At 37.1% G+C, this 23,937-nt stretch overlaps 1 protein-coding gene across 1 annotated transcript in view; it reads left to right on the top strand.

Annotated features, from left to right (window-relative positions):
• RFTN1 (raftlin, lipid raft linker 1) overlaps window positions 1-23,937 on the top strand; it is a 95,862-nt gene that overhangs the window by 43,306 nt on the left and 28,619 nt on the right. The window contains exons 4-5 of the mRNA XM_066555098.1: window positions 7,195-7,303; window positions 20,811-21,234. Coding sequence (XP_066411195.1) covers window positions 7,195-7,303; window positions 20,811-21,234 — 533 coding nt within the window. The remainder of the gene's footprint in view (window positions 1-7,194; window positions 7,304-20,810; window positions 21,235-23,937) is intronic.

Raw genomic sequence — 23,937 nt, 5'->3', positions numbered from 1 at the left:
TGTCATGTAGTATGAAAATATTCCTAGTGAATTTGCAATGGCATTGTACATTAAGGTGACTTTTAAAGTCACTTTGATAGCTTTCTGTTTAATCTGGTATCACTGGCTTTGTTATCTTGGCTATGTAATCATTTGTGGTAAATATGGAAATAGGAGTCATTCCTGCTGTAGGACATTTGAAGAAACACATCCCTATCATATATGGAAGTTGTACATGTTGAAAATCAAGGATTTTCCACCAAAAATGTTAGGGAAAATATGGAATTAAGGGACAGATTTTTTTAAAAATCAACAATGCAATTGTTTGCAGTGCAAAAGGCATCAAGTTCAATTAAAGTAAGTGAAATAAATGTAGGGGTGTTTAACTCTTTAGAGGCACTGGCATGAAGGAAGTCTACCAAGTTGCTAAAAAACTCTGCCATTGCTGTCATAAATCTAATATAATAAATTTAAATATTTCTGTAGCATCTAATGGCATGGTGTACACTAAGCAGTTGATTGGAAAGTGGTTTGAAAGTCATAGAATAGTCAGATAAAAGAACAATAAATTCAACGCTCATGAATATTTTATTTCCCCCTGTAAATTTCAGTGGACTTAACTAAAAGGCAGTTGTCTGTTCTATTGTCTGTGCTGAGTTCTAAGATATGTGGGTTTCTTAAGGAAGAAATCTTGAAGAATCTTGTATCAGTTGTGTGAAGAAAACTCTTTGAGCCCAAGTTTTTGCAGATTTTTTTTTTCTGAATTTAGGGAAGGCCCCAAGAGTGGAGCGTAGGTGTGGCCTGCTGTTCACACTCCTGCTTGAGAAGAGTAGTTCACACTGATTTACACTTACAATCTCAGGAAAGGGAATAAAAGCTGGTACCTGAAAAGTGTGAATGTGTGACAGTGGGTCTCTGCTGATGGAAGGAATGGGGAAAGGTCCATGTGTTTGGGAGGTTCTGTCTAACCAAGATGAGGAGAGTAACACATTCTTACATTCCCCCAGGAGCAGAAATCAGTAGTTCTTTGTGTCTGCAATAACCTTTTTCTCCTTGACCTTTTATTTCCACACTCACTGGCTTTTTTCTTTAACAATCTCTGTGCAGGTGTTTTGGGTGCATTCTTATTTTGGACAGCTTGTGGCTGTGGCAGGTTATCTGTTTCCTGCAGAGAAATTGCTAAGTCAGCCCCTGAACAAAATTACAACAAAACCATAGCACAAAGCAGCTTTAACTTGTTCCCAGCAACCTGTAGCGTGATACCCCTGTCTGATATCTTAAAGGTTCAAAATTCAGTGTCAGTTAAAATGTTTTGATGTCCAAGTGCTCAGCACTGGAAAGCAACCTCCATTCCCTTTTACCAGGAATGGTACAGGATTTGGGGCTCATAAACTGTCTGCTTATAATAGTTTTGACATGTTTGCAGATGCTTTATTTCACCATGATAGAGAAGCAGGGGATATAAATGGTATTCCAAAGAATTTCTCTCCATTGTTCCAGCTGTGTCTAAGGATGTACCATCTACAGGTTTTGCTTCAGTCAGTAAAGCAACCAACAGGGAAACATTGCTCTGCAGAAGTAGACTAAGTTTAATTTAATCATAATTTTTTAGAGTTTCTAAATGTTCTAAATTTCTGTTCTGACCTCAAACAGCTTTGCAGCTGTTTTCCCTTTCTGCAAAATAATGAGGTGTCAAGTGTTGCAGAGATTCATTTGATGAGATTATTCTAATTCTATTTCTGTAATTCCTGTGTCTGTTAGTCCTGACAAATTCAAACTATCATCAGTTGGATAACAACAGCTCTATTTATCTGCAAAGGAATATGACAGACTGAGTTCAAAAGTTTAATAGTAAACAAAGATTTTTACAGTTTCCTGATTTTGCTGGTATTTCTCTTTGGTGTTTTCACTTTGGTGAAAGTAGGTACTTTGCATAGATACAATATATTTTATTTTGAATATAAATGTGTGTGTGTGTCTATTTGGTTTTCATGTAGGATTTAAGCTTGAAGATGAGAAATGTCTGAATTTACCTTCATGAGCATTAGGGATCAAACAGGTTTGTGTGCAAATGTAGTCTGTGTTGTTGCTCTCAGCAGGCTGATTTCAACTTAATGAAAAGATAATATTTATTCCATGCCCAAGAGTCAACAGATATCTTCCTTTAGCTCAAAGGACAATGGTTTGAGTTTTGAAGGCTTGTTATCTGTTACAAGTTCAAAGAAATACATATTTCCTCACAATAACTTCTAACAATGACCTGAAATAAATGTCCTTTCATCTGTATTCTGAAAATTATAAACACTGCACATTAAAGATGCCTGTGTATTAATACATGCCCAAACTTTTCTCAAGAAACTTTATATACTGTCATTTTAAAAAGTTTATAAATTTTACTAACAAATAATACTTATTCCAGTGATAAGATTTCCTATAGTAAAGAAAACGTTTAGGTAATAACATTAAAACAGTGTCACATGGGTTAGACTTGGCTCTTAGCATGCAATATACCTGCTTCTATTTTTATAAAAAATGGTGTGGTTTTTGGCTGGGCATCATAAAACCTGTGGATTTTTAGTTGTTGGGTTCTTGGTTTTCAGATACTCTAATTTTGCTGGAAATTTAACATGAAATTGTAGAGATACCAGCTGCTTATGTCAATCACTTTGGTGTGGTTTTATTATTTTTGTAATGTAGACTCGTTAGTTACGAATGCACAGTTCTATTTGAATGGTAGAGCTATTCTTGTGTAGTGGAAAACTCAAAACTCTGCTCACATTCTTAGCATCATCTTAATGAGATAGTAATCTTAGAGCATCTCTGCAGTTTTACAAGTGTGTTTTGGCATGCTGAGCTCATGGGCATAGGGAACTTCAGGAAGATTAGGACCAAATGTTGGCTTCCTCAGTTCCTTCTTGTATCTGAAAAGGACTGGAAATCCAGTCTGTAAGGGACACCAAGTTGTCAGCTTTAATAGTTACTGTGTAAGTTACTGGTTTTCCACAGCTGGTTATGGTTTTTCTACCATGAAATGGTGCTTAACAGCAAACAGCTGTGCAGGAAATGACAACCTAGTGAAACAACCATTGTAACATATTTTTGGCCAGTGAACTTCCAATTATAAGTTAAAATCTTATTTATTCAATGTATAATCTTCTTGTTTAGTGGTGCTAGAAACCCTGTTTAGGATTCAGGATGACATTTTTTGGAAGTCTGTGGTCCTGAGCCCTTTCCATATTGGTAAAATTTGGCAATGTTTGCGCCACCAGGCCTGTGAATGCTGACCCTCTGCTCAGCATCAGGTAGACTGAAATTCCACCTCAACTCTTTGCCATCCTATGATTAAGGTTGTCCATGGTGAGCACTGAGTTTACCTTCAATGGCAGAAGAGCCCTTCTCCAGGAAAATTGTTAATGATAAACAATGTATAACAAAACTAAATGAAAGCCCGGGGTGTGTAAGTTGCAATGAAATTTTCTGGCAATCTCCAGGGCTAACCAGTGGTTGTTCTGTCCTGGGGTGGGAGGCAGGAGACTGGTCTTCCTCACTGCAGGGGAAGTGCTGGTGTTGTTCACACTGTCCCTTGTGTTCCCTCTCAGGCATCCCAAAACATGTTACAGTGAGTACAGGGTGTTGTAGTGAGTCTGGATGTAGCAGCTTCTCCAGTTCATCCTGCCTCCCAGGAAGGGCACAGCATTAGTGTATCCAGGTGTGCTGCTTTCAGGGCTGGACCTTTTTTAATTAACCCAGCGATTTTTTTAATCAGAGGAATAAAGGTAATACAAAACACCCAAATGTTTGCAGGAGTGGAGGGAGGAAGATTCAGTTTTCCAACGAAGGAGAAGGAAATGAAGAACTTGATGACTGTGCATCCAGAAGAAAAGGAAGATCTTCAGAACTGCTGGAGCTTCCATATTTTTTTGACTAAACTGATCTCAGCATTTCTCTTTTCTCCTTTTTGTTGAGAAATATTTTATGATGGGAAAGTGAAAATCAACTTTACATAAACCATTGCTTGAATTTTAAAGTATTTTATATGTTGGACTCTCAGTAACATCCTGTGCTATAAAACTGGTAAGAGACTCCTGGGTATGGATTATTAGGTTATTTCTCACGATTGATATCAGTCCTTTTTCACAATAGAGCAGGGGAATGCAAGTGCACAAAACTGTGCTTTTTGGATTTTTTCTCTTGCTTCTGGGATCTTGATAGATGTACATTTTGTAGGGGTCCTATTTCATAGTTTCTAGTGAAAGTGGTCCTAAAAGTAGTCCCATTAAATTAATAAAACTAAAACTTTATTAGTAACTGTTAATACAGAATTATTAACAGTTATAGCTGTTTTATTTTTTATAGCTGTATTTATTACAGTTAACCTGTACCTATAATTATCTACTTCTCTATGGCTATACTAATAATATTCAAAGAGTTTTATGAGAGACTTTTATGATATTTATGACATACTTTGTGATACACGTATGAAATGCACTGATTATTGCATAGAGACTGGAAACAATTCCTTGCCCACGTAGCTTTGCTCGGAATATTGTTTTTGTGGTCTGTGACATCCACGGGTATTTATTATTTTCACATGAAATGGTATGGATCTTGTTCTGTTTGTTTGTTTTTGACAGAATAACAGGCTTTTAAAGCTTTCCTAAAAAGATGAAAACTACCAGTATAAACAAAGACTTGCTTTTAACATATATAGACATAATTTACTTGAGAGCATGGAAAAATACTTCTTAGAAATACAGAGTCCTTCTATTGGAAGATTTTAACTAAGGATTTTATGGCATTTAGTAGGATCTGTTAAGTGTGTTCTGTAAAATAATGTTCATAACAAAGTGCAATCATATTTGATGCCATTTCTTTCATGAGTCCTAGTGGAGAGGCAGCCCCCAAAGTGTTAGAGAAGGAATTGTCTCCAATTAAATATTTCCAAGCAGCAAGTATATTTTATAGTTAAGTGCTTCTTAAAGGAGTTAAACAGGACATTTTAAGCAGCTGCAGTAATAATCACTGTATTTTTTATGGATATAATCTGTATTTCAGATAACTCTTAGTCCTTTCAAAGAGGTTGGAAGCAGGTCCTCAAAAAATTGCACAAAATCAGAGCTCAGGGAGCTGTTCAGGGGGAGGAGAGGAATTAGGAGAGAGTGGTTCAAGGCCAGCTTCTCTCTTCCTTATACCTGTCTATAAACTTTACCAATACAGGTTGAAACAGATTTATTTTTTCAGGTAGACTTTAAAATGCAGTCTATCTCATTCTTTCAGAGGAATTAGAATAGTGAATTTTCATGTGGGTCACAGCAGTGCCAGAGTTATGAACAGCCTTTGCCAAATGGGTGGGCACATAAAATAGCATGACACATACTTAATTTCCTGGATTTGATATCTTGACTTTGAATTAGTCATATTCAGACTAAAAAAAAAAAATAGTAGGTCTGGTTGCAAGTACAGAGCAGGGAGGATTTCTAAAGTTTATTTTTATGTTCTCGAGTTCATCTGTGGCAGAAAATATGCACAGGATGGATTTTCTTATCTAGGACCTTAGAACAGCAAAAATGATTGTCTGCAGTACACGTGTTGTCCCTCTCAAAATGATTTTTTATTTTCTTGACAAAGTTGTTCTTGCTCTTAAGTTAATTTATGTGTGTCTGTTGCAGAGGAGTTGTTCTGGAATACTGTTAGCCCCCCAATAGTGACCTGTGTAAATTCTATAAAGATGTTTGGATAATTTTCATGAACACTTTAACTTTTATTTTAAGACTTTGTTAAAATTTTTGTCCAGAATGAAGTAGAGAATGGAACCGCAGGTTGTAAGAAGAAACTAGAAAAGAGGGAAAAAAACAAATAGGGAAGGGTCTTCAGTGTTACCAAACAATGCACAGTCTGCTACCACCTGTTCAGGTATAAGTGAGATAAGAGGAATGAGGTGAGAGTGTAGCCTGTGTGAAAGTGGGAGGATCAAATGTAGCAGAAGTCTGCAGTATTGCCTAGGAAACACTGGCAGTTTGCAGTCAGCAGCCCACGCACCGCCTGGCTCCAGGGAACTGCAAGTGTCTCGGGAAAGCCCCTGGGACCATCTGGAGCTGAAGCTTTGTGTCACACAGTCCCAGTCCCCAGAACAGGCCTTTTGCACAGGCTTGCTTTTGCAAGCATGGCAAGCCTGCCAAGCCCCTGTTTTGCTGCTTCCTCAGCACTCCCAGTTCAAACTTCTGTACCTTTCTTTCTGTCTTCTAGGTAGCCAGGCACCAAACAACTGCTGGCCAGGATTAGTTCTTCACTTAGAACTAGATCTTTTGATTCTCTGGGAAATGTTAGATAACTGCTTTGTTACTAATCCAAAGAATGACAAGCTTGCTTTTATTTTTAATGTTCTTCCATGTGTTCTTCTGAAAAACTGAGAAAGCGAGTGATTGTCTAGGCATCCTCTATTGATCAGGTATATCAGTTTCCTTTCATGGGAGGCAGGAGGAGATGAAAACTGCCTTCAGTAGCACTGCCTGCAAACTCTTTCTGAAGATCATTCAGTATAACTTCCAAACAGTCCCTTGGCATATTTTGACCAATACCTTATTTCCACAGTGCTCATTTGTTCAGCAAATGCATATGGCACATGCCATTTGCTTTGAATTATTTTAGGAGTTAGTTAGTCTTCTGAAAGACAAGGGGACTTCAGGCACAGCTTTACATTTCTCAAAAACAAAACATAAGGTAAGACTGAAGGTTAAACTATTTTGATTAGCCCCTGATTTTAGATGTTGTCTTGGAATAGTTCTAGATAAGGAGGAGGGGTTTCTTTTAATTGCTGTCTGAAATGCATCTTATATCAGCTGCCCTGTGGGGCTTAGAGCATCTGTCAGACCATTGCATTGGAACCTTTTTGTGTCTCCTGAGTTATATCACCCGTGCAGCTCCTTGATGTTGGCTGTAGATGCCAGGCTGCCAAAGTGTTTCTTGGATACAAAAAGAGATCTGGAAGTCCCTGAAGCATCCCACCATTGGTGTGATCTGCTCCCCTAGCATGTGGGTCACATACTGTAGCTGCCACTTGTCAGAACTCTATTGAGCTCAGTGGGGGAAATGTTTTGTCTGAACCGAAGTTTTGTCTGAAGTTTGGCTTTCCAGGAGAAATACTTATAAATGGGATATCTGGGTATCCAGCTGTAACAACAGAAATTGATTCTTCTTTTCTGTCTACCTCTTTAGGTCTTCAAAAGGTGACATCAATAGTGAAGGATATGTGTTGGAGGTAGAATGCTGCTCCTCTTTAAACCACCTTTCAGAGAAAAAGGAGATGCCTGATTTTATTAAGAAAGTGAGTAAAAAGAAAAGGGGGAGGACCCCCCAGAACACAGTATGCTTTTATTTGCACTATAATTACTGTTTCTAGTTCTGTCAGCTTGGCAGTAGGGGTATGTATCACTTGGACCACCTGAGATACTGTACTAGAATTTGTTGTTTTGTAATTTAAAGTATCTGAACAGCAGTTATACTTCTTGAGAGAAACAAGTTTGATCCTATTATTATTTAAAAATTATTTGTAGTGTCACTGGAGAATGAACTCCAACAGATGATATCAATGTAGAAGACAGATCTACAATATACATTTTATGTTGAAACAATATATATAGTTTCTGTTTTAGTGTCCAGATATCCTATTGGATAGTACTTTACCTAAAAGACCTTTTACCCCCAGATTATTTAATTTTGTTTCAGTATCACATGGTGTTTGATAGAGCTGGTACTGGTAACCTAAATACTTTAGTGAAACAGAAGACTGTTGCTTTCAATTAAGTATTAAATATATACTAGGGAATTTGAAGAGAACACTGCAATTCTTTATCTATTGCCTTCTTTTTAAAATTATTTTTGACACTATAATATTCTGCCAGACTGGAAATTAGCAGGTTATGTCCATTTTAGTGAAAACAGATTCACATTGTGCTTGTTTTAAATTCTGCAACATCTGTTGTGTCTTGTTGCATGTTATATAAACTAGCATTGAGTAGTGTATTTATTTAGCCACAGGGTGTGAGTAGGATGCTCCCCTAGCTTTAGTCCATTTGCAGTGATAATAGTTAAGAAAATTTTAAGAATAAACTACAGCACAGGCGTTATGAGCTTGATGGGGACTCAGCTTGACAGACTGCACTGATCTTCAATCTTCCATTTTTACTGTGAATTGTAGGAACTGGATTAAAAATAATGCAGCTGTAACTATCTGATACTTAAGTATATATAGATTTTGGTATCAGAACAAACTGAAGTTTTCTGAACACATAATAGTATTCAAAAATGTGAACCCAAATTTTGTTTCAGGTCGAACTGTGTCATTACACTACTATTCTGATGTTATCTTGGATTATTTCAATATATTCATACTTAGGAAAAACTGGTGTAGTTATTGTGTACCAGTTCCAACATGTTTGATTTTGTTCTTCAGTTCTTTGAGTCAGAGTAGAAAAATAGGCATAACTGTCACAACTGGTAGCAAAATTGTGCATCATCGAAACAGAAAATGTCTTTGCATTTGTAGCTTCAGAAAGAGTATGGATAACATGAAAACAAAATGACAATCCAGGAGTCATCTTATTTCCATAAATATCCAATTCTGAGACTCTTTAGAATGCTTTTCTAGACATGGAAATGTTTCTGTTGATAGAAGCCATTTGATTATGGGGTTATGAAGATCCCTTTTTGAAAGATAATAATTTAAATTTTAATAGCTAGAATGTATATTTACAGTTTCTCTGTAGGTTGAGTATGTCGCTCATCCTCAGATGTTATTTGATGTAGAGAAATTTGAAGTTCTTTGAAGTTGTTGCTGTGAAGTGCATGCTGTGTCACTCTATCTGATTATGCACATTGTGAAAGTCTCAACATTTTTATGTAAATCTAACTCAGGAAACAAGACTTGTTTGGGAGTAGGAAAATTGTCATATTAACTAATTTGTCTGAGCAACAAAAATAACCATTGCTTTTAAGGGCATATAAACCAGATATAAATCATGTTTACAAACAAAATAAATGGAAAAATAAAGGATGTTCTTCAAACAAAGTAGTAACAACAAGCTGTTAGAGAAGGCATTTCCTTTCTTTAAAAAATTAACAGCCTTATAATTCTTCTCAAACTGTAGAATACAATTGAAGTTAATAGAATGTTTTAATTGAATAGAGAAATCCTTTATCTTTTCATAAGCTGTTCATAACAGAGCCTTTTAGCAGTTTTAGTATCTTAGTGTATTGCCAATTACTGTATTTAAAAAGTCCCAAACCAAATAGAATAGCCATATTTTCAAAATAGGATAAAAAGTCGAAATTTTCTCCCTGAGCTTACTAAAAAAATTCCTGTACACCAAAAAAATTAATTTTATTAATTTTATTGTGCACTGCTGAGCAAGTATGACTTACCTTAAGTTTGAACACAGATGCAATTTTAATAAGTTTTCTGTATTGACTTTTTGTTGCATTGAGATTGTACTTAATATTGAATATTAACTGCTTCCTTCTGCAAACACAATAATATTTTACAATAGGTAATATGTGCTTTTCTTCTATAACTATATAATGTATAACAAGGAGGTTATTTCACCTGGAGAATGCTTCTTGCTCACCAAACCAAAGTGCCTCAGTACAATGTTGACTATAAAACATTTAGGAAATGCCAAAGAAGACTCTCTGGTCAAACCTTTGTTCTGTTGCTGAGATCTTTCTGTGCTGCTGGACTTTATTCCAGTTCTCCACTCTCTCCGCTGCTTTTCTGCCACAGTTTCTGGCTATGGCAAGACAGGGAGCATTTAAATATTGGGGACATGATGTTGCATAAAATACACTCTTCCTATACTTTAAAATCATGTCAACATCACCAGAGTGTGCTTGTTCCTTGGATATCAGTGTGGATCTAGAGTGACTTAATCTGCCCTAAAGAGCTCAAACAGTCCCATGGTGTCTTTGATACATAATTTGTGGGCAGTGAAAGAAGTAACTAAACTGTTGTGTATATATTGTACTGCTGTATTGGTATTAACACTCCTGTCTTTTGCTCTCAGGCTAAACACAGATTAAAGATTTGCTCACCTGCTTTTTAATAAGCAAAGCTAACTTTTGAACTTTGATCACTGGGGCTCAGATCATTCTGAAATTGTTGAAAGTAGAGATGTTACTTCTAAGATACCATATTTTGTAATATTTAGACTTATGTCTCATGTCAAATAGGGTAGCCTTTAATTACTTCCTTAGCTGCTTTTTGTTTCTGTGTATCCTGTTACGATTTCTACATCTGAGAGTGTTCTCTGGAGTCTATGGAGACAAGTAAGGGAAGGAGGAGCTAGGCTGACGTCCCAAGTAAAGATTTATTTTGGACAGACAATCATATATGAATGCCAAATATATTTCTCATGACCTCTGTTTTCTGTATCAATCTGATACATGTCTAGAATCTACAATCTGGTACATGTCTAGAACTGTAACAGGCAGAAAATTTTACTCTTATGTTCACATTTTTGCCATGATGGTGACAGGTTAAGAAATGGAGGATTCTTTCTGTACCGTGTCTCCCAGTTTTAACTTCTTAAAATTTAGGAAGCACACTTTTGGATCCTTGGTTATCTCCTTAATAATGCACCATCAGAGGGAATTCTTGCACGGTATCTTTTTTTCAGTGTGACACCATTGCAGGATTCACACTTCTTGTCCCTGTGGAAATAGGAAGCATGATAAGCACAGAAGAGCATGGTTTAAAAATGGTGCAGCTTAACTGAAATCCAAATGCAGGCATCTTTCATGTTTTTGGCTAGACATGAATCTCTCCCTGCTGGTTTGTTTTTACTTGCTTTAGAAATGAGTCTAATTTCTTCCAGCAAACCTAAGGCAGTACAGATGAGTAATTGATTCTGCATTTTCAGAAGTGGACTGGTTCCACTTGTAACAGGACTGCCATTGAAACACCTTGATGATGCTTATTGTGCCATGGTATCTGCTGGATGGGACAGTGTGTGTCAAATCTGCTCTTTGCTGTTCCCTCTCTTGTGTCTTGGTCAAGTTCAGTGAGTACAAATCATTACCACTGGCTCCAAAGCTGCCAGTAACATGTCACCCCCTTAACTGATCCTCAGAACAGGTTCTGTAGTCCAAAGCACCCCACAAATAATCTTGACTCCTGCAGATACAGTGGCTTTGCTGGTAAGTTTCTTGACATTTATTTTATTGCCTAGTAATAGCATTGCTGGGCCATGGAAGCGATGGTACCTCTCGGGACTCCAAGGAGGAATCTGCCAAGAGAATACATTGCAGGGATGCTGCCACCCATGTGCTTGATCTAGAGTTGGCCTCTGAAAGTGTGACCCCCAGCTCTCTCTGTTACAAAGGCAAGTTGAGCAGAGAATTGCACTATTTGGAAAGAAAGGCTGTACAATACTAACACTTGTGTGAAGAACTCTCATCCTGCATTGCTGAAAGCCCTGTCTAGAGGGCTACTGTATTTTAGTCCTCTAGACAGTTTTATGGAAAAGTAAATGTTACCAGGAGTAAAACTGGCATGAGGTATGCCATGAAAATGTTTCAAGTGTTAGTTTATGCTGTGGAAATTAATATGCATTGCTAAACTGTAGTTGAATTCAGTGTGCTTCTGAGGGGCGAGACCTTCTTGGAGCAGTTTGATCCCCCTGCTGTTATCTGCCCTCTCTTCATTGGAGGGAGCCTCAGGCAGGAGACTGGCTTAATGGCTGGATAAGGAACTGCTACACCCCCTGAAAAACTACAGGTCACTCTCACTGCATGTTTCTCTACATTGGTGACTTAATTAAAATCTTGAGATCCTTCTTTTCTGCTCTTTTGATTTTTTCCCTTCCATTGATCCATAGCTGTTTTGGAGTTTTCAGAATTCTGCTGTCTTAGTTCATGTGCATTGTTTTCTGGAGAGTCATCAGTGTTGCAGTTCTAATTGGTGAAGAATTTCTGTGTTAGTGTTGCTCTTAAGAGACAGGTTAATTCTCCATCTTCTTTTAAGTTGCAAGATAGAAGCAGGCTTGAAGTATTTAGGAGGACCTCGGTTTCTCTTCTAAAATAACAGCTAAATACCTATGGAAATTTCCAAGAGCTTTTAAAATCTTTTCCATAAATGCTTCTAGTCAGGGGAGTGATTCACTTATTTTCTACATATTTACTCGCATCAGAATGAAAATTTGTTTTGTGTGATCAAAACAAGGGGCTTCACATATCTGTATTTTGCATGAAAGCAATATGAAATGATTCTGAACTCTCAGCTTCTGAGTTTTTCAACTCTCTTCGGCATCTAATTAGGAAATGGCAAGAGGATGTGGAAGATGAGAAACATATCAATGTCTCCCTAATAATATGTATTTATATTATTACTTTTTTGGTTAACAGCATGACAAAAAAATGAGAAGACAAAACTCTGCAATTTCCTAGAAAATAACTAATGTAAACATTATTGATATTATAATTTTTTACTGATAATAATAAGAAGAATAAAAATTCTGGGGTTCATATAGCTGTTCCAACATTTGTCATATTCTTGTCTCTTTCATTACTTATTCTTCATGTCTTAATCTTTAAATTTAGATTGATTTTTTGGAAGGAACAAAGAGATGCAGCTCATGGGTTCTTAGGAACACTGGTGTGTTGGTGGATTTCTTGACTCAGATGCTGCAGTCTTACAGGGCTCTCTTGTGTGAAGTCTGTGTTTGCTTTGTTGGTACCAGGGGCCCTTAGATGGTTATTGTAATCCTAAGCATTATTCTTTATTTTACACATGTTTTACCTGGTCTGTTCAGAAGTTTACTGCAGGGTGTACAGTCAGAGCAGGTGGTAGTAAAAGAGAAAAGGGGAAAAAAATTGAGTCTTTAATACTGCTCAGAGGTTTGTTATTCAAATAAATAAGCAATTCAGATTTATCTTTGTGGCTAAAAAATGACCCTTCTAGAGTCTTGTTTATTACCTAGGATTATTTACCTAGATGTGACTTCAATCTCATCTAAAATAATTTCTGTCCTTAAAACAAACCCAAAAAATCCCACCACAAAACCTTCACTCTCCAGGGTATTTGCAAGAGAACAATACAATATTATTTCTTTAGTGCATTATAATGAAAACCATTGCTGAGCACTTAGCTGACAGCTTTGTTTTCTGCATGTTTTCGGTGCAAACAGAGCCCCTATTTTTTTTTAAAGTATTTGGATGTTAGCTGTAGATATGGTCATGAAGTGGAACTTGAAACTCAACATCAATAGTTCAGCTGTTTGTAATCTGCTGTGATAATATTTATTAAAGTGCATTTTGTTAACATTTGCTTAGTGTATATATAACAAGAGATGGTAAAAAATAGCATATACTCTATTTTAAACAGCCTGGTGTGAAGGGAAACATCTGTTCCTGCTTAAGCTTCTTTCAACTTGTGTTCTTTTGACTAAGCCCTGTAAGAATGGTGTTGATATATATCTTCCATGGACATTGCAAAACTATTTTCAGGACTCTCCCAGGAGCCTGGTAGTGCTTTTATAATCCTTTGCCCCCATCAGCTTTTAAGTCATCCCCTTGCCCAAGATAAAAATAGATTATAAAGTATGTAGTTGATATTTTTAATGATCCTACTTCTGTCTGGTGGGAAAAAAATAACTTTTAAAATAACAATAATATGATAATGTTTTATACTGTGCTAAAATAAATTACCAGCAAATTGTTCAAATTGTAACTTTGGCTTATGAGTAACAGATGGCTTGATGAAACAATGTGATTTTAAAGAAACACTCTTCAGTTGATATAAAAATAAAAGTAGTATTCCCTGCAAAGTAAATGTAAAGCCTGTAAGTTTGAGACTGAATTCCTACTTTTAAAAATATCGCTGAACCTTTTTTTTTGGTTTGTTTTCACTGCCTAGAATGGAGAGGGACTAAAATCACTCACATTGAATCACATTATTGCCAGTTACTCAAATGGTTTTTAGCTACAACAATCAACTACACACATCTGTAAATCTATATTTTTCCCTTGCTTATGTTCACCAGTTAGTGTAGGAGTTACTCACTAAAGATTCCTGCACAGAACCTGGTCTGCATTTTGAAAATGACAGGTCTCTGTAGCAAGAGCTTGGGACAGAATTTCTACAGACTTATTTTTCAAGTGAATATCAAATATTTAGGTTGAGTGAGCATAGCTGGCTGCTCTCTAGCAGTTATTCCCAAGTCTAAAACAAATTGTGGGGAATAAATCCTAAATTATATGAATAATTTCAAGACTTTTTTTCCGAGTTAGGGGAAGGGTGGGAGTGTGCAGGTATATAATATATATATTATGTGGCTTTTGGACAAATACCACACTCACTGAATCTTTGTAGCATGTGGCCAGCAGTGTTCACTCTTTGCCTTCAGTGAAGGAACAGGTGCTAAAAGGCGAGGATTGAGAAGAATCAACACATCCAGGAGCACAGAGGATGAGACTGGTTTCAAGACCTGTCATCTAATGAAATATGCTGAAAGGAGCAAGTGTACTTGCACTGTGCTGCACTGCATGTGTAGCGTGGTTATATTGTTCTGTATTGTTCTCAGGAGTGAATACCATGCGAGCCAGAGAGGAATTCCAAGCTGTTAATCTCACCCCTTTCTTGGCTTGAGTAGCAGATGTGTAGTTTGCTGTAATTTAGTATCTCCTGCAGCCCTGCCTTAAGATCCCACCTTCTGTTTCTTTCAGCACAGCAGTAAGTTGCAGTAGCTCCTCGCTTCAGTACGTTTCTTTTCCCTGTGCTGTTTGTGGCCTTCAGTTCCCTTCTGCAGAGGCTGCTACCAAGGAACATGGTGTAAAACTGCAAAGCTTGCTTTCTTGTCCAGTGCCTTGTTCTCTATCTTGTTCTAGTTCTTGTGCCTCTGCCACAATTGCAGTGAGATCTTCAAATGGCAGATCAATGGTTTGGGATTATGGCAGCATTTTCCAAGGCATCCCTCCAGTATTTTATCCCTCATGGCCTATTTTGATGTAATTGACTGTGAAAATACTTGATAATTTGAAAACTTGAATGTAGACTGGGATTTCACTCTCTAAAAGCTACATTTATATTTGCTTCTATGTGTATGAATGTGAACTCAAATACAAAATTTGGTGAATGTGTAAACTGGAAAAGGTTAAAAATGCATGGGAAGTACAGGCTTAAACAAAGGAGCATTCTAGTCAGAAAGGTTGTATGGTTTGGAAATCTGCAAGCAGTGAAACAGACCAGAGTAATAGGGTAGAAAAACTATGAGCAGTTGATGCTTTGCTTAGCATTTGATTAGCAGAATTTTTTTTTGTAATGTGTTATTAGAGATGCAAAAGTACCAAAGTTTCAAAAGTTTTGAGTCATATAGAAAGAACTAAAACCTCCTTTAAAACTAAGCTTTGTTGGTTTTAAAATAAGCAGTAAACTCTTGATGACTGTTCCTGTCTTCTAAGGAAGGAGCATGTGAGACCTACGGAAAATGTAAGGGGCAGACTAAAAACCTGTCTTAATTTTAAACATCTGTTTCCATAAATGAGCAAACTAGAAGGGGGATGTGCAGTGTTTATGATGAAACATGTTCTACTAAATACTAATGAAGGAGGACAGATTTGGAAGACTGTAGTCTTGAGCATACTTTTCCAGTTCCATCTTCTCGCACGCAGTACATAGCATTCTCCTCAAACCACAAGATCGTGGTTTTTTGCATGAAGATCTGTGCTGCTATCTGTTTCCAAAGGAGATTTGCTTGAATTCTAAGATGAAGGTAGAGAAATGGATTGATCTGGTTTCTGGTGCACATTATGACACCTAATGCCTTTAACATTGTTCTTTTAGAAACAGAAGCTAAATAAATAAACAGACAAGACATTTCTTTTACTGACTAAGACAGTTCATAATTGGTTTGAGTAGGCAGCTCTGAGCAAAATTAACCAGCTATTGTTTCCTAGGCCATATGTTTGGCCATCAGTAGGATTAAGTAGCAGCCTTTCCCAAAGTTCACAGCAGAGCTAACTAAATGAATCTGACCATCAGAAAGTCAGTTCCTTGCTCCTGGAAAATGACCTTTGTCTAAGAGCATTTTTGATATGCGTGTTCTTCATAAATTGTTTCTGGATTTCCACAAAATTCTTTCAGTACCTTGTTATATAATGAACCATCTAGCAAACCTACTAATGAAATGTTCAGTGCCTAAACCTTGAAGGTGTTTTTTCCAGTTCTTTAGAAAGTGTAAGCCTTGAGACCATTTAGGACTGCTGTAAACTCAAGTGCCTTGATGACGTTAGTAAAACTGCTTTTTCTCTAGGCACATCTCAAAAATGTCCCACTCCTGGCCTTAAAGAGTTAAGAGAAATTCCTAACACTTACCTTAAAGAGTTAAGAGAAATTCCTAACACTTACTAAATAATTTGTTTAAAATTCTTGTCTGGGAGAGATCCTCATTATTAAATTGCTGTGTGTTGTTTCACATTTTTATTGATTTTGGTGGAATACTACTCTGAGCTCACTGGAAGTGTTTGATTTTCTGTGTGCTGTCCCACAGGGGTGTTATCAGCATCTTCTTGTAAGCAATTGCTGAAGCTGACAAAAGTGTCTGATTCTGTTCAGCATGGGATCTATATCCTTGAGTTTCCATATTTATAAGAGTACCATCATGCTCACTGTCAATAGGAGATTATTATGGAGCTGACAATGGAGCAAGAAACACAGAATCATAATCATTTTATGGGCTGTACAATGGACTTGCCAAGTGTTTTTATTCAGAATAGATTTGAAAAGAGAACCTGTATGTGACTGTTCAAAATGAGCTTTTGAACATGGGTTCTCACATGACTGTGAGAGCTACAGAGTAAAACAGGTACTTTCCAGAAAAGAGGATTTCATCATTCAGCCATGCTGTTGCCAGGTGTGGTTTTACAGATCTTTAATTTAGACTGTCAGCCATTTTCTAATTAGGATAGGGAGCTTTCAAGAGAACCAGAAATATTTAAAAAGATGGGACATAAATTGCTACATCAATGTAATGTTTAGTGACACTGCTTTGTGCTGCTGATGGCTCCTTTTCTTCCAAATGCAGTATAAAAATAGAGGTCAGGCAGTTCTGAAATAAACAATAACACTTCCCAAATGTTAAGAATGTTAACACAAGTGCCCCAGCTAAAATTCAATTAAGGTAGTGACATCAGGGTTGGACACGGTGCTTGTTCCTATTCCTTCTAAAGTTCGTGGGAAATTTGATATTTATTTCTCAGACAGCGAAGGCTAAATCTGTCATTTTTTCCCCTTGGGGAAAATGCCAGGTTTCTAATCAAGCAAATTATAGGGATGACATTAAATTGTTAAACTGCCTTGGCCCTCTGTACACATGAAATTTCACCCGTTCTTTAAGCAGATTCTATTTTTAAACGGCCATAAATCCAATTTGTTGCAAGCCAGTTGCAAATGAATTTGGATGTACCCACTTGGGGGTTTATCCAGATTGAAATAAATGAGTTAAGTTCTGCTTCTGTGGTTGAACAATAACGTGTTTTGTGATGGAGATCTGGTCTTGTGTTTGTGGTTAATATCATCCAAGCAGCACTTTGTGAGGCAATGAAAATGTTTCTGTTCCCATCTGGGGAAAAAAGCAAAGAATTATTTTTTAAAAAAATTTTGTTGGAATTTCCCTTTTCAAAATTTCTCAAGATGTAAAGGGCAAAAGTATATTGTATATTCGAGGTATAAAAATTGTCATAAAATAGTTGAAGTTAGTATTGATCTCCTAGCATAAGGGCATTCTAAATTTAGATTTTTATCTGATCTGAAAAGTGGTAGAGATGTAGTTGTTTTTATGTTTTTTCCTTTCATTTAGTCATACAATGCAGTGTAACAGACCTTTGTTAGTGCTCTACACTGGCGCATAAAGACAAGTAATTATGTTATTTATCTGATCTGGAATATGTCTTGGGTGACCCTGTCCAACTAGCATCACGTTCTTCCCATTCACTTCAGCTTTACCCCTTCTTTCTCTCATTCTTTGCCTTCTTTCTGATTCCCAGCACTGCATCTGCTGAGATATTTTCCCAGAAGGCTGTGACAGACATAACTGTCTGTGTGCTCCAGCACAGGATGCTGCAAGGGGGCCCAAAACCTGCAGGTGGCTTAGAGAAACAGTCCTTCTGTCCTGTGTTAACTCCTGGGCACAACCTCTCCAGTTACTGAGGTCTGGGTTAGGTTTTGTGGGGCTCTTTTGTTTGTTTGTTTGGTCAGTTGGATTAGTTTTTCTTTTTTTATTTTTTTTTTTAAGCTCATATATTCAATCTTTGAAATGCAGGAAACAGAAAATGTGATTCTACTGGATGGCATGATTCAGTCGGGATGTGAGGGCAACTAAAATTTCTTAATATTTAAGCCCTCAGCAGGATTCTGAAAAAGCAAATTGCCTGTGTAGTTTGAGTGTGTTCAGCCTTTACACTTTCTGATGAAAGCTAGCTTCTTCATGGTTTTGTGAGAAGTTGAAAGGAGAGACTGTGTCTGCTGATACATCACTTTCCTGTTCTGCAGTTTGCATCACACTTTTGATGTAGCATTTCCTGCTACATTTGCTTTCTTGAGAATAATGAGATGCTTGGTTCTGCCATATGTCGTTGGGAAATTTTGAACGATATGTTTAAATAAGATTTTGTGTTCTGTATTGTACAGTAGTACAGTATTAACAGTAATTAATTACAGTATTAACTTTGTTGGGAAAGGGCCTTGAAGATACAAAATCTTTTTTTCAACTTCCCTGCTAAGCTGTTTGGCCAGTACAGGTAAGACTGCAACTTGGTTTTCAGTTCCTCACGTTTCTATTTTGAGAACAAAGAAACACCTCAGCTTCAGGTGCTCCTTAGAACAACCACAATTTTTTTGCATAAGCTGAGACTGTAAAACATTGCTACAGTATATGTGAAAGCTGTTCTTTCTCCTCCCTATCACAGCGTGGGAGTCTGATGTAGATTGACAAGCAGACTTTTGACCAGGAGCAGTAATATTACCACATATGTCCTGTCCTTAAACTCTCTAACAGTTGCATACTAGTTAGATTTCTATAATTAGCTGCCCTGCAACCTACTAAACAAATGTAGTGTTGTGTCTGTACATGAGTAATAAGAGATGAAATGAATGTGTAACTCTATCACTAACTATATTAAAAAGTATTAATCAAGTTACAATGGAGAGTCTGGACCATTGAGCACATTATAAATGCATCTGTCACTGATACTCAGTTAAACCTTCCTAAGCAAAGTAAAAGCTAACTTTCTTTGTAGACAGATACCCTTTTGGCCAGCATACTGATAATGGTATTTTTATTGTCCTGTTTAGAAATGAGCTTTACTTAAGTCAGCATCCCATGTTTCCCAGGCTAAACACCTGTGAAGACCATTGCCTTGTTTCCTGGAGGCCTCTGTTTAAATTCCTGTGATCATGAAATGAGGAGTTAATTTAACATGGAAAATGTAATAGTGATCTGAAAGAGGAAGTTCTTGTTGATTAGGCATCATCTGCAGGTTTGTGTGTTTGGAGCAGCAACATGTTACCAGGAAGTAAATGATTCATTTAAAAAAAAGAAAACAACCCAACCCTCCCCCCCCCCCAAAAAAAAAACCAACCAACCCAAAAAAAACCAAACAAAAAACCAAACCAAAAAAAGCATGTAAAGGAGATGCAGAGCTGAGCTTCCTCTTAAATTTGAAAAAGATACAAAATTCTTTCTTTTCACTTGCTACTGAAAAAAGTCCCATTGAACTGTTTTTCCTAAGTTCATGCTAACTTGAGCATAGGCAAAGAATTTAGACACTTTAACTCTTTGGAATTGTGTTATGCAGACAAACTGAAATTATTTCTCCATTCTCCAGGCATTTATTTCTGAAAGATTTATGTGTATTTAGACTTTACATTATGTGAAGAGTATACATTAAATGGAAGCCTTTTCATTTTGGTGAATGATTTTGATAAATGAAGCAGTAGACACTCATATGTTTTCACAGAAATCTGTCTCGCACTTGCACTTCTCCTGGGTTTGAGGAGTGTGAGGCTGATGACTCCATAGTGCAGAATCTGCCTGAAAGAGATTTCTATTTCTGCTTCATCTCAAACCTTTGTTAGCAAATGCTGCCTTTAACTAATTGTCATTTCTACTAGCCCAATGCTTTTTTTTCTTAGGATCTTTTGTGATCTTATTCCTTAATTTTCTTCCTTTACCTGAAGTTTAAAGGATTAATGATAGCGCCTTTTAGTTTCCTTTTTTTTCTTCTTAGCTCATGTCACAATGCCTTTTTCTATTCTGAGCTCTGTATCTTCCCCAAAGTGCTGTATTAAAATAGCTTTGCTTTTATGCGCTCATTATGTGAAAGTTTGCCATTTGTGTCTCAATCCAAAATAGGACAAACAACAACTGTTGTTATAGAATTAATAAGCTTTTCCTTGCATAAGTGTCATAATCACATACCTAATACAGTAGAAGATATAATAATAAGTCTCTGATTTCTTATGATCAACACAAAAATATTTTTGTAAGAAATACTACTTCTAGTATTTTATTATAAATTAGATTTTTCTCTTGAAGAGAAATATGTGGGCATTTTCTCTTCTTTCCTCCCCCCTCCCTTCACATTATATCAGATGGTTTGGGCAACTTTTCATCCTGCTTCTTTAGAATGTACCTTTTTATATAAATGCAACATGACAATTTCTAGTGGTAGTGGACAAAAGTAGCAAAATGACATGCTGGTTGCCTTAAAGGGTGTTATTTTCTGTGTTTCTATTTAGCTAAGACAGCTTGACAGTTAAAAATCTAATCTTCTTCAACTTGTAGATTCAAGATGCTGCAAGTCAAGGCTTGAAATTTGTTGGAATTATACCTCAGTACCATTCCCAAAAGAACTGCCTTGTCAGCGCCTCCCTGACACCTGCCAGTAACAACTCTGTGCAATCAAGAGATAATAAAAATGTTTCAAATTACCCCGAGGATCACGCTTCACCGGATGGCGAGAAAATAGACAGCACTGATGGATGCAGTGCTCCAACTCAGAGTGAGCAAAGTGCTGACCAGTGTGCCACATCCAGAGAGGGCTGTCGAGGTGAAGGACAGGCTACAGAAGAGCTGAATTCCAAGTCTGTGAAGGGAAGTGAAGAACAGTCTCAGCACGAGAACCTGAGTGTGAGAGAAGCAGCAGACAAGACGAATGGACTTGCAGAGAATGAAACGCCAGCACGATGTTTAAAACCACTTAGTGGCAGTAAGTACTGCAGTGACCTCTTGTACATAAAAGCCAAGTTAAAATTGCCTCAATTACGTTCCCAGCTCCTTTGGGGGATGGGGATGCAGGGGGGACATTGCCACTGAGGTAGTGAAGAAAAGATGCCCCAAATGAGCCACTTAACCTGATTTCAGCATGGTTACTCAGTTCACAACAACTGAGCAGGAGTCAGATGGCAAAGGAAGAGATGATATAAGTGGGTGCACTTTTGTTGTGGTCCATATGTATGCCTGAGTGTGAAGACTTATTTTTGTCTGCTGTTCAGCTGAATTGGTTCATTTCTGTATTTGTTGCCATACCCTGAGAGCTATTGATCTTTGTCTCCTTTTTGTGTGTTTGAATAAAAAGCCCTGTTAATCTGCCTGACAAGCTTTTGCAGCCATAGAAGGAATAATTCACAAAGACTTATCACAGTTAGCCCCTTTGTAGAAGGTGAACAGATAGCTGGAATTAAACCACCTTGGAGCAGCATGAATATATGTGATCTGGCCTCTAAAGTCTCCTAGTATCCTACAGTCAGTGTGGGGGTCAGTGCTCCAGTCAGAATTGTAATAACTGGAAAACAGCAGTTATTTTTGTTAATCTTTACTAATTCATAATAAAATTTTTGTAATGGGGCTCATAACAATTTGGCTTCCAGTTACTTTTTTTTTTCTTTTAGGATTTTACCCATATACTAGTTTTATTTCTTTCATTTCTTTGACAAAATTTTCCTCAGGTGGGCTTTCCACTTTTTAAATGTCATTTTATGCCATCAAAGACCATAAGTCTCAGCTGAGATCTAAAGTACCCTCCTTAAGGTGTTTGTTGTTCAAAGGTTACTTTCCATAGCAAGAACTGTAGTTCAAAATAGGATGTAGACCAGAGCAATTTAGAAAACTAAAAGGAAAAATATTCTTGCTCCTTTTCTAGTTTAAGCCTCAAAATACATTTCTTTTCTGTGTTTGTTAAAATCCAAGAAAACCATGTTTACACTCATTTTTCTCATTTCTCTTACTGCTTTCCTTAATTTCTTTACAGGCTACAAATCTATGCAGGGGGGATGTGGGTGGAATTTCTAAAGCTGGGTCTGTCCTTGACTTTAATTTATCCCTATTCTCTAAGACTTTTCATAGATTCAGTCAAACAATCCTATCCCTTTGGGAATTTCCTATATAGGACCCAGAATGACTTTGCATTGTACTCCCTGGATTATTGTCTTGTTTCCGTTGCAGTTTGGTGTAGTTAGCTTTTGGATCCAATTTGGATCACACTCTAGTAACCTTCCAACATAATTTCTTCAGTTTTTGTTGGGCAAGGGGGCACCCAGATAGGGTCAAAGGTTACCTGTTGTTTGAGCAATCCCTTCTCTTCTACAGCCTTAGAGGTGGGTTGTCCCAACACTATAATTTTACGCATAAAACCTCTCTTAGTTTTATAGTTAAAATTTTATTAGTTATCTGCAAGTCTAGCCAGATCAGTTCTCTCTTTTTTATATGCTATCTTTGAGAGAGTTAACTTAGCAAGTTTAATCATCTCTTTGATGCTATTCCTCTCCTTACTGAGCACTGAAATTCTTCTGCTACAAGTAATCACGTTCTTAATATTTCAGCATAATGTGAAGCTGATCACCAGCTGATCACCAGCTGATCAGTCTTCCCAACTTTTGTCTGTAACACCCCAAGATTGCTACTGATTTGCCAGAAAAGAGGGTTTATTTTAAAAATGTATTTAGCTTCCTCAGGTGTCTTTCTTTGAGTGCTTTTTAGCTTTATTTTTCATACTTTTTTAAAATTGCTGTTGTGCAAATACTTTCCAAGACTGAAGGTCTGAGAAGGCAGTTTTATGTGATAGCTCATCTAAAGTAGAATTTTTCCAAATCCTGTGCTGATTTCTTTATTACTCTTGAATGGATTTTTGTTATTACAGCACTCCCTTTTCCTCCCATGGAAAATGTATTTCAGTTTTTTGGCACCAGTTCTCCATCCTTCCTTGGGAGTGTGAAGATTGAAAGCATCAGGTGATTGTTTTTTTTCCCTATGTATTGCATGGGAAGTTACCACTCTTGAACTGCTTCTCCCCTACATAAAACTTCAGGAAAAAAAATTCCTTACTATTTGTGGGATCTCTAATATATTCTTTATGTTAGGTTTTATACTATTCAAGTGTTATTTTTATGCTTCTTCAGTTGATTCCTGAATGTTTTGTAGTGCTCATTCACTTCCCCTGTTTTTAAAAGGCTTTTCAACACAATGTTGAATAATATTTGCCTGATAACAAGGCACAGATATTCCAATAGTATGTCCAAAAGTGCTGTGTTACTTAGAACCAAACTGAGGGATGTCTTTGGCCATGCTTGAGGATTTGGAGTCACTGGTGAAAACTGTTCTCAGTAGTGATTTGGGTTAGACAACACCCTAGACCAGGTTGTCCAGGGGTGGGGCAGTCACAACGTCCCTAAGCAATCTGTTCCAGGCCCTCACCACCCTTACCATGAAGAATTTCTCCCTAATATCTAATTTAACCCTGCCCTCTTTCAATCTGTAGCCATCACCCCATGTCCTATCACTACATGCCTGGTACAAAGTCTCTCTTCATCTCTCTTGTAGGCTCCCTTCAGGTACTGGAATGTTGCTCTGAGGTCTTTCCAGACTGAACAGCCCAAATTTTCTCAGCCTTTCCTCATAGGAATGGTGCCTCATT

Source organism: Molothrus aeneus, chromosome 1, assembly GCF_037042795.1.
Source record: "Molothrus aeneus isolate 106 chromosome 1, BPBGC_Maene_1.0, whole genome shotgun sequence".
In the NCBI taxonomy this organism is placed as follows: Eukaryota; Metazoa; Chordata; class Aves; order Passeriformes; family Icteridae; genus Molothrus; species Molothrus aeneus.
This window is presented reverse-complemented; position numbering and strand designations above follow the sequence as displayed.